The sequence below is a fragment of the Salmo salar genome, chromosome ssa13 (genome assembly GCF_905237065.1).
Source record: "Salmo salar chromosome ssa13, Ssal_v3.1, whole genome shotgun sequence".
In the NCBI taxonomy this organism is placed as follows: domain Eukaryota; kingdom Metazoa; phylum Chordata; class Actinopteri; order Salmoniformes; family Salmonidae; genus Salmo; species Salmo salar.
This window is the reverse complement of record NC_059454.1, coordinates 28307035-28322409: the sequence shown is the minus strand read 5'-3', so window position 1 is coordinate 28322409 and position 15375 is coordinate 28307035. Positions and strand designations below refer to the sequence as shown.

At 49.2% G+C, this 15375-nt stretch overlaps 1 protein-coding gene across 2 annotated transcripts in view; it reads right to left on the bottom strand.

The window, feature by feature from the left end:
* LOC106566803 (nucleolar protein 4-like) overlaps window positions 1-15375 on the bottom strand; it is a 190939-nt gene that overhangs the window by 79473 nt on the left and 96091 nt on the right. For both annotated transcript variants that reach the window (XM_014135218.2, XM_014135217.2), the window contains exon 5: window positions 10545-10692. In XM_014135218.2, coding sequence (XP_013990693.2) covers window positions 10545-10692 — 148 coding nt within the window. The remainder of the gene's footprint in view (window positions 1-10544; window positions 10693-15375) is intronic.

Here is a 15375-nt window from a genome sequence, read left to right as displayed (position 1 = left end):
ATATTGTGTGTAGTTGCTGTAACACAACAAAATGTGGAATAAGTCAAGGGGTATGAATACTTTCTCAAGGCACTGTAGCTAGCTGCTAACTATGAAGTTACATGCTTGCGTTTGCTTTATGTAGTTCTCGTGTTGTCTGTATTGGTCAAAGGAATTGCAGTAGCACTGGAGTGGGTAGTGCTTCTCAAATGCATTCTGTACAACCTCATCCTCACAAGAACGTACTCAAGAGAACGTCCTCGGAGAACGGTAGTATTGGGAACACCCTCAGTGTCTCAGGTTAGCCTAGCCTAGCGCAGTCCATAGTGTACAGAGTCACATCCATCCATCATCTAGGAGTGCCTGTCCCTGGAGCAGGCAGACTAAAGCTCACACACTCCCCAGCCCCATGCAGCCCCAGCCCTGACTCCCCCTCCACCCTCCCGCCATCAGCCAGCCCAACACAGCAAGGCAATATCCTCAAGGCTGGAAGGGACATAAAAGAGTGGTGTTGAGGGTTAGGAGAATGAGAAAATGGAGTTGACCCATGAATGTAAAAATAAAATCATAAAACACTGTCAGGGTTAGAAAACTGTGTACAGTGTAAATTATAACCTCAGGGTTGGTCAAAATTGGAGCTGGTAGCTAACACTTTCACTCCCTTTTCTGGCATTAATCCATTTTAGGCACACATAGCCAAGTGGAAGTGGCCATGTTGGGAGTATCTTGGAAAACCAAAGGATTTGGAAATTTAACCTGTTCAGCCTATAATTGTGCCTGATATTAATGATACCGTATTTCTGATGACGAAGGACATTAGCCTGGTTAGTAAGCACGATGTTGACTAAGTCGTCATGTGGCAGCATCTCTCCTCAGCAGTGCCCAGTCCCAGTGCCACCTCAGGCCCAGCCAGGCCCTGCCCTGTCTACCTTGCCTCCCTCCATGGCCAGCCCAGTGAGTTCAGCACAGCACTGCGCCACACTGCACAACTCTCTCTCCCGGAGTCCCTCCCCTCCTCCAGTATCAGGCTGTGGCTGTGTGAGTGACTGGAGTGTAGGATACTGTGGGCCAAGGCTAGAGCCGGAGTTGAAGACAGCTTTATCTGATCTCATTACCCTCCAACAAAAGCCCAAAGCCCACGGAGAGGGCAGCAGGCAGAGGATCAGGCAGCAGCACTGCGGGGAAGGGGGTGGTGGCGGGGGTCCCAGAAGGTTGGGTAAGGGAAACATACAGACTAGAGCTCATTTACAGGAGACAAACAGGAAAAGCGTGGCGAGAGAGAAAGGAAGAGAGGAGAAAGCACTTCCAGAGAGCATTGTTCTGCTCTGTGTGTTATTAGGGAAAGCTAAAAGAATTGTTCTGTTAGTTTAGGCTATACAAAATGACATAGACGAAAGGATTTCTAACACTAATATTTGAATTGAGATGTATTTGATTATTCAGGGATCAAGGGAAAGTGCAGTATGCAAAGTGTAAATATATCTATGAGACCAAGCTAATCTTCAGGCCTATGGAGGGCTTGTCGGTGTTGTGGCCCAGAGTTCCTCCCAACTTCACCTTGCACACAGCCTTTGACCTAGCTGTGTGTACGTACGAGAGGGTGTTACGCTAGATGATGATCTGAAGCCGGGGCTGTGTGGGATGGTTTTAACCCTTCTGTCCATGTCCAAAGGAGGTGTAGTAGGCCTAACCCGGCAGCTGGGTTCCTGAGTGATCTCATTTTATCCCTCTCTTGGAAACATCTGTCTCATCTTGTCAGCTCTGGATCTACTCTGCCGTCATTCCCATTCCCCACTGTGGAAGGATAGGATGTACACCCTTATTGGGCTATGTTAAGACTGACAAACACAATAGAATATCTCCATTAGTGCAGGTAGTGTCACGACTCCTGCCGAGGGTGACTCCTCTCCCTGTTCGGGTGGCGCTCGGCGGTCGTCGTCACCGGCCTACTAGCTGCCACCGATCCCTTTTTCCCTTTTCTGTTGGTTTTGTCTTGATTGTTTGCACCTGTATGTGATTAGTGTTTGTTTAGTATTTAAGCCCGTTTCCCCACCTGTTCTGTGTGCGGGCTTACTTTCTGTCGTCATCTGTTGTTTATGCAGTGGTACGTGTTATCGGATCCTTGTGTTTGTTGGATCAAACCCAGTTGTGTTTTCGTGGGTGTACTTTTCTTTTACGGTGCAATTCATTAAAAGCCCGTTAGCAACTACTCCTGTTTCCTGCGCCTGACTCCACACCCACTACTGCAAGCGTGACAGAAGCCCGCACCTCTCAAGTATGGAGTCAGCAGGAGCAGCCACCACCCTTCTCCCGTCTATGGAGGAACGGGTCCTCCACCACACCACCGTGCTCCATCGAATCGGGTCGGCGATGGACCAAATGATGGAGAGGATGGATCGATGGGAGAGGAGTGGTCTCCTCTCTTCGCCCCCCACTCACCAGAGTAGTCCACCTACTCCGCTCCCTCCTACGTCTGGTTCTGGAGCATTACGTCTTGCGCTCCCGAGGGAGTATGACGGTGGAGCAGCGGGATGCCAGGGGTTTCTGCTGCAGATTGACTTATACCTGGCTAACGTGAGACCGACTCCCTCGGGAGAGGAGAGTGTCAGCCTCCTCGTCTCCTGCCGAACGGGGCGAGCGTTGGAATGGGCCAACGCGGTCTGGAACAGCCCCAACTCAGCGAGGGAGAATTACCCTGAGTTGACTGTTCCATCTCAGGCAGGAGACGAGGAGCGCACAAGACTTCGCTCTGGAGTTCCGGACCTTAGCTGCGGAGGCTGGGTGGAACGACAGGGCCCTAATGGATCATTTCCGGTGCAGTCTCCGGGAGGACGTCCGCAGGGAGCTAGCGTGTCGGGACAATACACTCTCCCTGGATGAACTGATTGACATGTCAATCCGACTGGACAATCTGCTGGCTGCCCGCGGGCGTTCAGAAGGGGTCCTGTCAGTTCCACCTCCTTGCCCTCCTGCGCCCATTCCCATGGAACTGGGAGTGGCTGCATCAAAGGGAACCGGAGGAGGGCGCTCCTCTTGCACCAATTGTGGTCGCCGAGGACACACGGTCGACCGGTGCTGGGGGGGTCCCTCTGGGAGTCGAGAAGGCAGGCAGAACACTCCTCGTTCACCCCAGGTGAGTCAGCACCAAACTCACCCAGAACCCTCTGTTTGTCATATGTTTGTTTTAATTTTTTTTCTTGATTTTTTCCCTTGTTCCCAGCATAGGGCACTAGTCGATTCAGGCGCAGCGGGGAACTTTATGGATCGCGGACTCGCCCTTAAGCTGGGAGTTCCGTTAGTACCGTTAGATTCCCCCTTTTCCGTGCACTCCCTAGATAGCCGGCCATTAGGGTCAGGGCTGATCAGGGAGACTACGGTGCCGCTGGACATGGTAACGCAGGGGAATCATAAGGAGCGAATTAGTTTTTTCCTTATCGATTCGCCTGCGTTTCCAGTGGTGCTGGGAGTGCCTTGGCTGGCCAGTCACAATCCCAAGATTTTGTGGAAACAGGGGGTTCTCCAAGGGTGGTCAGAGGAGTGTTCGGGTAGGTGTCTGGGAGTTTCCATCGGTGCCACGTCGGTGGAGAGTCCAGACCAGGTTTCCACTGTGCGCATTCCCCTGAGTATGCCCTCCATCTCACCAGTCTCCTCGAGTTTCTTTTTCGTGAAGAAAAAGGGGGGAGGTCTGCGTCCGTGCATTGATTATAGAGGTCTCAATTCCATCACAGTGGGGTTTAGTTACCCACTACCTCTCATCGCTACGGCGGTGGAATCATTTCACGGAGCGCGTTTTTTCACGAAACTGGATTTCAGGAGCGCGTATAATCTGGTGCGTATTCGGGAGGGAGACGAGTGGAAAACCGCATTTAGTACCACATCGGGCCACTATGAGTACCTCGTCATGCCGTATGGGTTAAAGAATGCTCCAGCCATCTTTCAATCCTTTGTAGACGAGATTCTCAGGGACCTGCATGGGCAGGGCGTGATAGTGTATATCGATGACATCCTGATTTACCCCACCACCCGCGCCGAGCATGTGTCCCTGGTGCGCAGGTTGCTTGGGAGGTTGCTGGAGCATGACCTATATGTCAAGGCTGAGTAGTGTGAGTTCTCCAAACGAGCCGTCTCCTACCTGGGTTATCGCATTTCCACCTCGGGGGTGGTGATAGAGTGTGACCGCGTTAAGGCCGTGCGTAATTGGCCGACTCCAGCCACGGTGAAGGAAGTGCAGCGGTTTTTGGGTTTTGCCAATTACTACCGGAGGTTTATCCGGGGTTTTGGCCAGGTAGCGGCTCCCATTACCTCACTGCTGAAGGGGGGACCGGTGCGTTTGCGTTGGTCGACAGAGGCGGACAGGGCTTTCACCCAGTTGAAGGCGCTGTTCACTGATGCACCTGTGTTGGCGCACCCGGACCCTTCTTTACCATTCATAGTGGAGGTGGACGCGTCCGAGGCTGGGGTGGGTGCCGTGCTATCTCAGCGCTTGGGTACGCCACCGAAACTCCGCCCCTGTGCCTTCTTTTCTAGGAAGCTCAGTCCGGCGGAGCGTAACTATGATGTGGGGGACCGGGAGCTGTTGGCTGTGGTCAGGGCTTTGACCGTGTGGAGACACTGGCTTGAGGGGGCTAGACACCCTTTTCTCATCTGGACTGACCACCGGAACCTGGAGTATATCCGGGCAGCTAGGAGACTGAACCCGCGTCAGGCAAGGTGGGCCATGTTCTTCACCCGGTTCCAGTTCACTATTTCATATCGACCAGGTTCCATGAACACGAAGGCCGACGCACTGTCCCGTCTTTATGATACTGAGGATCGGCCCATCGATCCTACTCCCATCCTTCCAGCCTCTAAGCTGGTCGCACCGGTGGTATGGGAGGTGGACGCGGGCGCTACAGCTGGAGCCTGCGCCTTCCAACTGTCCAGCGGGGCGTAAGTACGTGCCGCTTGGTGTCCGTGATCAATTGATTCGATGGGCTCATACGTTACCCTCGTCGGGTCATCCTGGGGTGGCGAGGACAGTGCTAGGCCTTAAGGGGAAGTACTGGTGGCCCACCTTGGCTAAGGACGTGAGGTTTTATGTCTCTTCCTGTTCGGTGTGCGCCCAGAGTAAGGCTCCTAGGCACCTCCCTAGAGGGAAGTTACAACCCCTCCCCGTTCCACAGAGGCCGTGGTCCCACCTGTCGGTGGACTTTCTCACCGATCTTCCCCCGTCTCAGGGGAATACCACGGTCCTGGTAGTTGTGGATCGGTTTTCTAAGTCTCCTCCCGTTGCCCGGTCTCCCTACGGCCCTACAGACTGCGGAAGCTCTATTCACCCATGTTTTCCGGCACTAATCACCTGTATGTGATTAGTGTTTGTTTAGTATTTAAGCCCGTTTCCCCACCTGTTCTGTGTGCGGGCTTACTTTCTGTCGTCAACTGTTGTTTATGCAGTGGTACGTGTTATCGGATCCTTGTGTTTGTTGGATCACACCCAGTTGTGTTTTCGTGGGTGTACTTTTCTTTTACGGTGCAATTCATTAAAAGCCCGTTAGCAACTACTCCTGTTTCCTGCGCCTGACTCCACACCCACTACTGCAAGCGTGACAGGTAGGTAGACCTGGTCACTCACTGCACTTTATTGTACAATACTGTTGTAATACACTGTGCTGTACTACACTGTACAGCACTGCACTGATTGTTACTTGCGGAATAAGAACATCCAGGTGGTGCACTGTAAATAATATTTAATATTCAATAATTATAACTTAATTAGACGTTATTACACATTAGGCCACTTCATTACAACTGCACTGCACTGTATTGTATGTACTGCAGGTAGCAGCTTAACATCTAGTCATAACATCTTGCTGACTCTAGTCACACATAGCAAGCTTAGTTGTGTGAAACGGACAGCTATTTCACACAAACCCAATGATGGCTATGAAAGGGTGCTGAACTGCTCTGAACCCTTCTGTTGTTGTTGCCGACGTTGGCCTGCTGAGGCTAAAGGAGCTGTCGCAATACCTCTGGTCACTGGATGCTGCTGAGGAACCACCTTGTAGAAAAACAAACACACTTCGTCGCTCCATCCTTATCTGATCTGAGCCGTCCAATTGGGTATCGGGTGTTGGGCGCGGGGTGAACCAGGAGTGACTGATTTCAGAATTTGGGGATTTATGGGGCAACCTTTACACCGGTTTTCTGAAATGCACCCTTCTACCCTCCCATAAAACAATAAGAGGCATGGGTGGGGAGTGAGCCCAAGGTCTTAAAAAACACACACACTCTCAGGCAGCACACACACCTTGTACTCAGCCAGGGAATGAGACTGGTTTTCTGGGAAGAGCTTAGTAGTTAGCAAGCAGGGGGGAAAGCAGATGAGGTCTCCAACCTCTCTATCCCCATGGCCTCCTGTGCAGCCAGCCGGAGGGAGTCACAACATTCTGAGGCAGCGTCCAGCTAGTCACTACTACCTCATTAAGACCAGGTTGAGACGCTGGTCCTGCTTAAAGTCAGTTACCTAATTGCAGTTTCCCAGAGAAAAACACTGATTATAAATATGCCAACAGGCAGGCTCTCAATCACAGCTGGTATTCATTCCTATAAACAAAACAAATTGTTACCTGTCTCTCTCCCTGCGAGTGAGCTTTTGCTTGTAATAATTAATTTACTTGCCTTATTATTTTTGTGTGTGTCGTGGGGGCAGGGGGTTGTGGCCCTAGCTCAGCGGAAAGCCTTCTTCCTCTGCACAAACACAACTAGTGGTAGTCATGCTCCCACAACACTCGCATGATCACACACATTTATGGTAGTTGGCATCTCTCAGGAGCCTGTGAAATTGGGGGAAGGTGGAGCTGTAGTCAAACTGGACAAAATAACAGCATACTCCTCCTATCCTGGTCATCTCCTATAATTTATCTGAAGAGGATTTTATCTTCACTCCGTAGCCTCCCTCTCATGCGTGCGTGGAATCCGAGCCCCAAATCCCCGAGATGAACTTGGCAAACACACTCAAAATCAAATAGGACACACTGTGAAATGTCATATAATGACGCTGAATATTTATTAGTATTTCCATTAGGTTATCACATTATTACCGGCACCATTTTTAGCCCCTCCCCTTACCTGCCTTGGAGCCCCGTGCACTGTGGCGCTGCCTATGTGGGAAGTCAGCTCTGATGCAGCAGTAGAAATACTGGTTTCATCCCATATGGCACCCTACTCCTTGGACTCTTGTCCAAAGTAGTGCACTATATAGGGAATATGGGGCCATTTGGGACGTATCCACTGTTCTTCTCAACCTAATAGAGGCAGGTTTATTCTGAAGGCCTCCTAGCCTGCATCTGTCTTTAGCCCAGTACTACGGTCAGGGACAGACAGTTATTGAGGTATCATCTAATTTCCCCAATAATACATACTGTGTTCTTCTGTTAGCTTCTTTCGATACTGATGTGAAGAAGTCTGTGGGGCTTATAACAAGTATTAGCTAGGTCTGATTAGGTCTTGTCCCATTAGAGTGTTTTGAAGCAGCAGTGGTACACTACCTAAACTGTTTAAAACAGTATATTCCAGCTGTCCATACAATATTTTGCCACGGGCCTTCCCAGCTCATTACGCTGACTATTAGATAATGCAGCATTGCCATTCTCATCTATTTATTTTGTTTAACAGTTGACCTGGATCGCGTAGCTCGAGGTGAGGCAGGTCAAAATCATCCTGTCATTTTCAACTGGCCTACTTTTAGTGACTTCAAACACCTTAGTGTAACGGTCGTCGTATGGAGTAGACCAAGGCGCAGCGGGTTGAGTGCTCATATTTACTTTATTTGAGACACGTAACAAAACAAGACCACGAACGACCGACAGTCTTGCAGGCTACACACAGCAATGCAAAAACAACCTCCCACACTTCCCATTACAAACACACCCCTATACATAGGACCTTCAATCAGAGGCAACGAGGAACAGCTGCCTCCAATTGAAGGCCAATCCCAATTAACTAAACATAGAACTAAACACCCTAGATCTAACATAGAAATACACTAACCTAGAACATAACTCCTAAACCACGGAACACTCTAAACAAACACCCCTCTACATAACACATATCCCAACAAACCCCGAACCACATAAAACAAACACCCCTGCCACGTCCTGACCAAACTACAATAACAAATAACCCCTTTACTGGTCAGGATGTGACACTTAGGCCATGTGTGCCACTAGGCTAGAGGCTGCAGCAGTGTAGTGGTTGTATTCTGGTCTGCTCTCTCTGCCTCCAGGGAGAGATGCAGGGACCTAGACACTGTGAGGTCATCTCTACACATTTCTGGCTGCACTGTGAGCTCTGACCATGAGGGTTTTTATAAAAAATGGAGGATGAGTTTTTTAAAAACATAACAGTGCGTTTCACATGCACTGAACGTGCACAAGCAGGACGTGTACACTGTTTAGGGAAATGTAGGGAAATTACTCAGCCTGTCAGATGGTTTCTAAAGCCTACAGCCAGTTTTCCCTTGCATGTGTGTGTGTGTGTGTGTGTGTGTGTGTGTGTGTGTGTGTGTGTGTGTTCAAAGTTAGTCATAGTTCTACACGCATGGACCATGTGGTTCGAGTCCCCAGTCATCATATAGCATAGTGTTTCCCACCACCTTCCCTATATGGTACAGTCCTCCACTTTACTGTGAGAAATCAGTGTAGCTAGCTGAACAAGTACAGCAGTGCTCCGTCATTCATGTAAGAATCCAAAGCAGGAAACACACAGAAACAAACCGACAACTTCCTAAATCACTTGTAATGGGTGTACTTGGTTACTAAGAATGTCAACCCAAGTACAGAGTAATCCGCCTGGATGACATGTCTAATTGCCTGAGCCTTGTGGGCCCTTTCTCTCTGGTCTCTTGTGAGGGGGAAGTGCCTTGCGCCTACTACAGAGTCGTACATCTTGTTGTCACAGACATTTGCCCAATGACCCTTGCAGTCACATCTCCAGTGAGAGCTCCTCGAGGGGCCACTCCACAGCTCAGCCAGCTACCTGAGGAGCCTCTCAGGCTGGGGATGTCAGTGCATCAGGAGCCCCTCTTGGTTCCCTCTGGAGCCCCAGTGCAATCATAGCCACTCTTAAGCACTGGGCCTGAGAATCTCTTGTGGGGCGCTCCTGGAATATGTCACAACCCTGAGCAAAGTGTGAACCCCCCACACCCCCCACCTCAGAGAACAGATAAATGGGATGGATGGGAGAGGAGCCAGTCTGTTCAAAATAGACAGCGAGGAGCAAGGTTTACTCCCTCCGGCAAATCATTCCCAGTGACATAGCTAGCAAGTCAAGGTTGCCTATCAAAGTTCTCTATTGGAGGGCCATATTGGAGGTTCACATAAACATCTCATATCTCAGACAGGAAACGTTAGGCTGTAAGCTACAACACAAATGGCTAGCTAACAACAAGCCTTTCTGTATAGACGTTTCGACTTATTGAAGAATAGCAGATGAGATTCTTGTCTCCTTAAGTTAGAGAAGGAGATAGCACGGCTGGCGGTGTTCTCCGCTGTTAGCTATTTGATTTATTAGCTTATTTTCGGCGGTGCGTCCATACGCCATGTGCAATGCTGCTCCCAGGTCCCATCTGCTACTGCTTGCTGCTGCCGGGCTAAAGAGGCAGCGAGCGGACATGTAATGATGGCTCTCTCTGTGAACATTACCTCTGCACATTTACCTGACAGCAGCAGCAGGCAAAGCCGTGTCAATCACCACAGCCAAGCTGTTTCTCCTCAGCCCGCTGAAAGATGGAGTCAGGGAAAAACATCATGGTGCTCAGTAAAACACGCTGGTACTTCTATTAAGGGGCAAATGTTTCCCTGCTCAGTACCACTCACACTGGCTGTTACAGAGTGTGGATTAGAATACATTAACCTTTTGTCATGTCTCCACACAGAGTTCAAGGTGAACACCATTTAGGTGGTGGTGGTGCTGGTGGCTTTCTCTAGCTGGTCTAGAGGACCTTACAAGGCTCCCTGCCCTTCTTTTCCCAGCTCTATCCATACCTCCATCCAACCCCCTCCGTTCACCCCCTTCCTCTCTGGTATGGGAACAGTAGCCCTTCCCCCGCACCGGAAGCAGGGAGAGAGCAGCATGGTGATCGAAATTGATTCCAACATCTTCTCTCGCTTCACCCTGGCCTTTCCACTCCACTCTCATCAAAATCCAAAGAGCTTTATCTCTACCAGCCTAACTAACACACTGACTGACTTAGTGTGAGGAGTGCATGTTGTTGTGGGTACAGTGTTGAACAGCTAATTGCACTGTATCTTTATAGCAGCTGTACACAAATCCCTTTCTTCAAAGTTCTCAGTTTTCCCCACCAACCATATCTATGAGGGATTTCATTTCAATAAAAGAGAGAGAGCTGAGAGAGGGGAGATCAGAGGAGAGAGAGAGAGTCAGAGAGATGGGTAAGAGTCTGAAGAAAGGGGATACGGATGAGTGTGTTGTGCTCACACACACAAGAGAGAGAGAGAGAGAGAGAGAGAGAGAGAGAGAGAGAGAGAGAGAGAGAGGAGAAAGCAGCAATAGTAGCTCTTTCTTACCGTCCTCCTCCTTAATGTGTGCGTTCTGTGGGCTGTGCATTCTCTCTCTGCGGTTCGGGGGACTCAGGTCTGAAGCAGGGCCGTGATCAGCTGATATCCATGTGGGGTCACTCATATCAAAGTCCTCACTGCTCACTGAAGTCTCATCCTGACAGAAAAAGACAGGGAGAGGGAGAAAGAGAGAAAGAGGGGGGGAGATTGTCATGTCATTCCATGGACAGCTAAGACAGGTGGAAGAGGGAGAAAATAAATAGATTGGAAGATATCAGACATTACATGTGACTGATCGGACCTCGCACATCAGAGAGGTTGCCAAAAGAGGTGGACTGAGGCTCCCTATTTGTGTCAGGAGACTACCTAAATGGTTTACTGACGGAGTGGATGACACCTTGCAGTAAGAAAATGAATGCATGTCTGGACTGCTGAGCGTTATGTTGTAAATAAATCAAACAACATAACCGCCAACAATTTACTATTATGAGTATGAGACAATGGACAAAATTCAAAGGCACATTTGCAATACAGCAAAGTGATACGCATCAGTCATTACAGTAGCTCTCCCTTTTTAGTCACTGCATTAAGGCAAAGAGCACAGCAGACAAAGGACTACAGACGAAATACAATAAGAACTCCATCTACCGGGTACAGAAGCCTTTAGCATCAGGCCTATACAACATGCATACAGAGCATTAAGAAAGAGGAATTAAACATTAGAAGTCCAGCTGAGACTCCATGACCGGAGCCAAACCCAGGCCAAAAATCAACCAGCCCAATGACACCATAAGGGTTAAGGCCCCTATCTTAATTTCCATGTCAGAGCTGATTCTACATTCATTCTACATTCATTCTACATTCATTCCACTCCTGTTAGTTTGACTTGTGTCAGTGAGGCTCCTCTGGTTGCAGCACAGAGCAAAGAGGATCTGAGAGCCCGGCACTCCCACTAATGAGGTCCAGAGTGCTGCAGAAAGCTGCCTTTCAGGCAACACAATAGACAGACAGTCAAGATACAGCCTTCCCCTCCAACAGACCCATCCACTGCACTTTAGAACTTGTTATTAAGTCTTTCCATACACGTGCAGTATGAGCGTGTACAAGCACTTATAGTCTCACACATCCGCAACACACATGTGCACACATCATATATCATTCACACACACACACACACGACCATAAACACACACCATATATCATGCACACCCAACCGTACACACACATCATATATCATACACATACAACCATACACACACATTATACAGTATATCATGCACACACAACAATACACACACATCATATATCATGCACACACAACTGTACACACACATCATATATCATGCACACACAACCGTACACACACATCATATATCATGCACACACAACCGTACACATGCATTATATATCATGCACACACAACCGTACACATGCATTATATATCATGCACATACATCCGTACTAGGGTTGCAAAGGGTCTGTCACGCCCTGATCTGTTTCATCTGTCCTTGTGATTGTCTCCACCCCCTCCAGGTGTCGCTTATTTTCCCCAGTGTATTTATCCCTGTGTTTCCTGTCTCTCTGTACCAGTTCGTCTTGTATGTTTCCAAGTCAACCAGCATTTTTCCCGTTCTCATGCTTTTTGCATTCGCCTTTTTCTTGTCCTCCCGGTTTTGACCCTTGCCTGTTTCTGGACTTTGTACCCGCCTGCCTAACCATTCTGCCTGCCTTGACCACGAGCCTGTCTGCCACTCTGTACCTCCTGGACTCCGATCTGGTTTTGACCTTTTTGCCTGTCCACAACCATTCTCTTGCCTACCCATAACCTGGTACTCTTAATGTCCACTGGCTGTGTTGAAGGCTGTCTTCCACTCAGCGGCAAAAAGGTAGTACGAACTGGCCATGACAGACCAAGCAGACTTGGACCAGCTCTGCCAAGCTGTCTCCCTGTAGGGAGCCACCATTGGGAGACATCAGGAGTTGCTACAGGGCCTTTTGGAAGGGCTCAGTTCCTTGACGGAACGCCACGACCATGGGTTAAAGGGTATTATGGAGCAAATCAGGGAGATAGCCACCTCTGAAAAACCCCAATCACCCAGTAATTTTTCCCTATCTGTGGTGGGTTTGTACAGCCTATCCCGGCTCCCCGTGAACCTCCTCCAGAGCGATATTCGGGGAATCCTGGTACCTGCCGGGGTTTTCTTTCTCAGTGCTCGCTTATTTTTGAGCTACAGACAGAAAAGTTTTTGAGTCTCCGGTATCCGGGAGAAAGGCGGCCAGCAAACTGCTTGACTTACGTCAAAACTCCCATAGTGTGGCAGACTACGCAGTGAACTTTCGCACGTTGGCCGCCGAGAGTGCCTGGAATCTGGAGTCTGTTTCGATACTTTTCTGCACTGATTATCTGAGGAGGTAAAGGATGAGCTAGCTGCTCGGGAACTGCCGATGGACCTCGACTCCCTTATCGCTTACTCATTAAAATTGATGGACGCCTAAGGGAATGCAAGAGTGAGAGGAGGTCTGGTCTCGGGCACACTCATGCACCCGATATGGAGTGTTCACCTCCTATGGAATCAGTAAGTTTCCAAAGGCAGCTCTTCCAAGAGGAGTTGAAGTCACCCGAGCTCTCTCGTGAATCTGCGATGAGTGAGTTGGATACTCCTGAGCCTATGCAGTTGGGAAGAACTAGGCTATCAGTTTGGGAGCGCTCATGGAGGGTGAACAATAACTGTTGTCTGTACTCTAGTACTCTAGTGGGTACCAGTGCTATTGTGAGTCAGACTGGGAGTTCCCTAACTCCCATCACCCGCACACCCCTTTTTGCTCTTGTGCTGTGGGGAGACCAATCTAAGTCTCTCCGAGTGCTCATTGACTCTGGGGCTGATGATGTCTTATGGATGCCACGATAGCTTCGAAGCTTGGTATTCCCACTCAGCCTCTCTCTGTGCCCATGGATGCTAGGGCACTGGACGACCGCTCTATAGGGGAAGTCACCCATAGTACTGTGCTCGTTCAATTACAGGTTTCCGGTAACCACAGTGAGACCATACAGTTCCTCCTCATTGCATCTCCCCATGTTCCGGTTGTGTTGGGATTTTCCTGGCTACAAAAACACAATCCTGTGATTGACTGGACCACAAGCTCCATCCTGGGTTGGAGTCCATTTTGCCATTCCCACTGCCTTCGAGCAGCATAGCCTTCCCCAAGTCGTCTTCCTCAGGATGTTAGCAAGACTGTGGGTGTCTCTGCTATTCCCACTGAATACCATGACCTCCTGGAAGTGTTCAGTAAGGCACGTGCTACTTCCCTTCCCCCACACCGTCTTTATGATTGTGCCATTGACGTACTCCCAGGCACTACACCACCTCGGGGTCGGTTGTATTCTCTGTCTGGACCAGAGACCAAAGCTATGGAGGAGTACATAGAGGAGTCTCTGGCCACCGGGTCCGTCCATCCTTCTGCATCTCCTGCCGGCACAGGGTTTTTCTTTGTGGAGAAGAATGACAAGACCCATCGCCCGCGCATTGATTACCGGAGACTTAACGATATCACTGTCAAAATCTATGTACTCCCTACCTCTCGGCGTTTGAACCTCTCCAGGGGGCTACCATGTTTTCAAAGTCGGACCTTCGGAATGCCTACCACCTGGTTCGGATACGTGAGAGGGATGAGTGGAAGACAGCCTTCAACACAGCCAGTGGACATTATGAGTACCAGGTCATGCCATTTGGACTCACAAACTCGCTGTCTTCCAGGCTTTGGTCAATGATGTGCTTCGGGACATGCTAAACCGGTTTGTGTTCGTCTACCTGGACGACATCCTGCTTTTTCCCCCCGATCTGCCCAAGAACATGTACTCCATGTCAGATAGGTCCTTCAGCGCCTCCCGGAAAACCAATTGTTAGTGAAAGCTGAGAAGTGTGAGTTCCACCGCTCTTCTATCACCTTTCTGGGATATGTCATTGCTGATGGAAATGTTCAGATGGATCCTGGAAAGGTGAAAGCAGTGGTGGATTAGCCTCAACCAACGTCCAGGGTGCAGTTGCAACGGTTTCTTGGGTTTGCAAACTTCTACCGCCGTTTCATTCGGGATTACAGCACCCAGCACCCTGTACTCGCCTGCCTGACCATTCTGCCTGCCTTGACCACGAGCCTGTCTGCCACTCTGTACCTCCTGGACTCTGATCTGGTTTTGACCTTTTTTGCCTGTCCATGACCATTCTCTTGCCTACCCCTTTGGATTAATAAACATTGTAAGACTCCAACCATCTGCCTCTTGTGTCTGCATTTGGGTCTCGCCTTGTGTCTTGATAGGGTCGGAAACCTTCCGGTAAATTTCCGGAAATTTTCCATGGGAAGTTAAGCCCTGGAATTTGGGGAATTTTGCATAAATTCATCAAAAAAAGTTAGCTTATAACAGTGAACCTTTTTTGTGGGATACACATAAGGCAATGCTAGGTCTTGTGGCATATTTTGGTTAAACTATCCCCAATTCAACGGAATTGCAACCCTCTGCATGCAGTGTCATGAAGGATCGGGAGACAGACGCAGGAATGCATATATAGCTTTTTTAATTAAGGCCAAATTACGGCGTGCAATGTAAAGGCACAGGGACGAAGACCAAACAAACACGTAACAAAACACAGGGTTGAAACCCAAAACAAAAGAGCGAGGAGTACCTCGAATAAATAACACATGCGCACAATGATTAACCTGTTAGGGCTAGGGGGCAGTATTGACACGGCTGGATAAAAAACATACCCGATTTAATCTGGTTACCACTCCTACCCAGTAACTAGAATATGCATATACTTATTACATATGGATAGAAAACACCCTA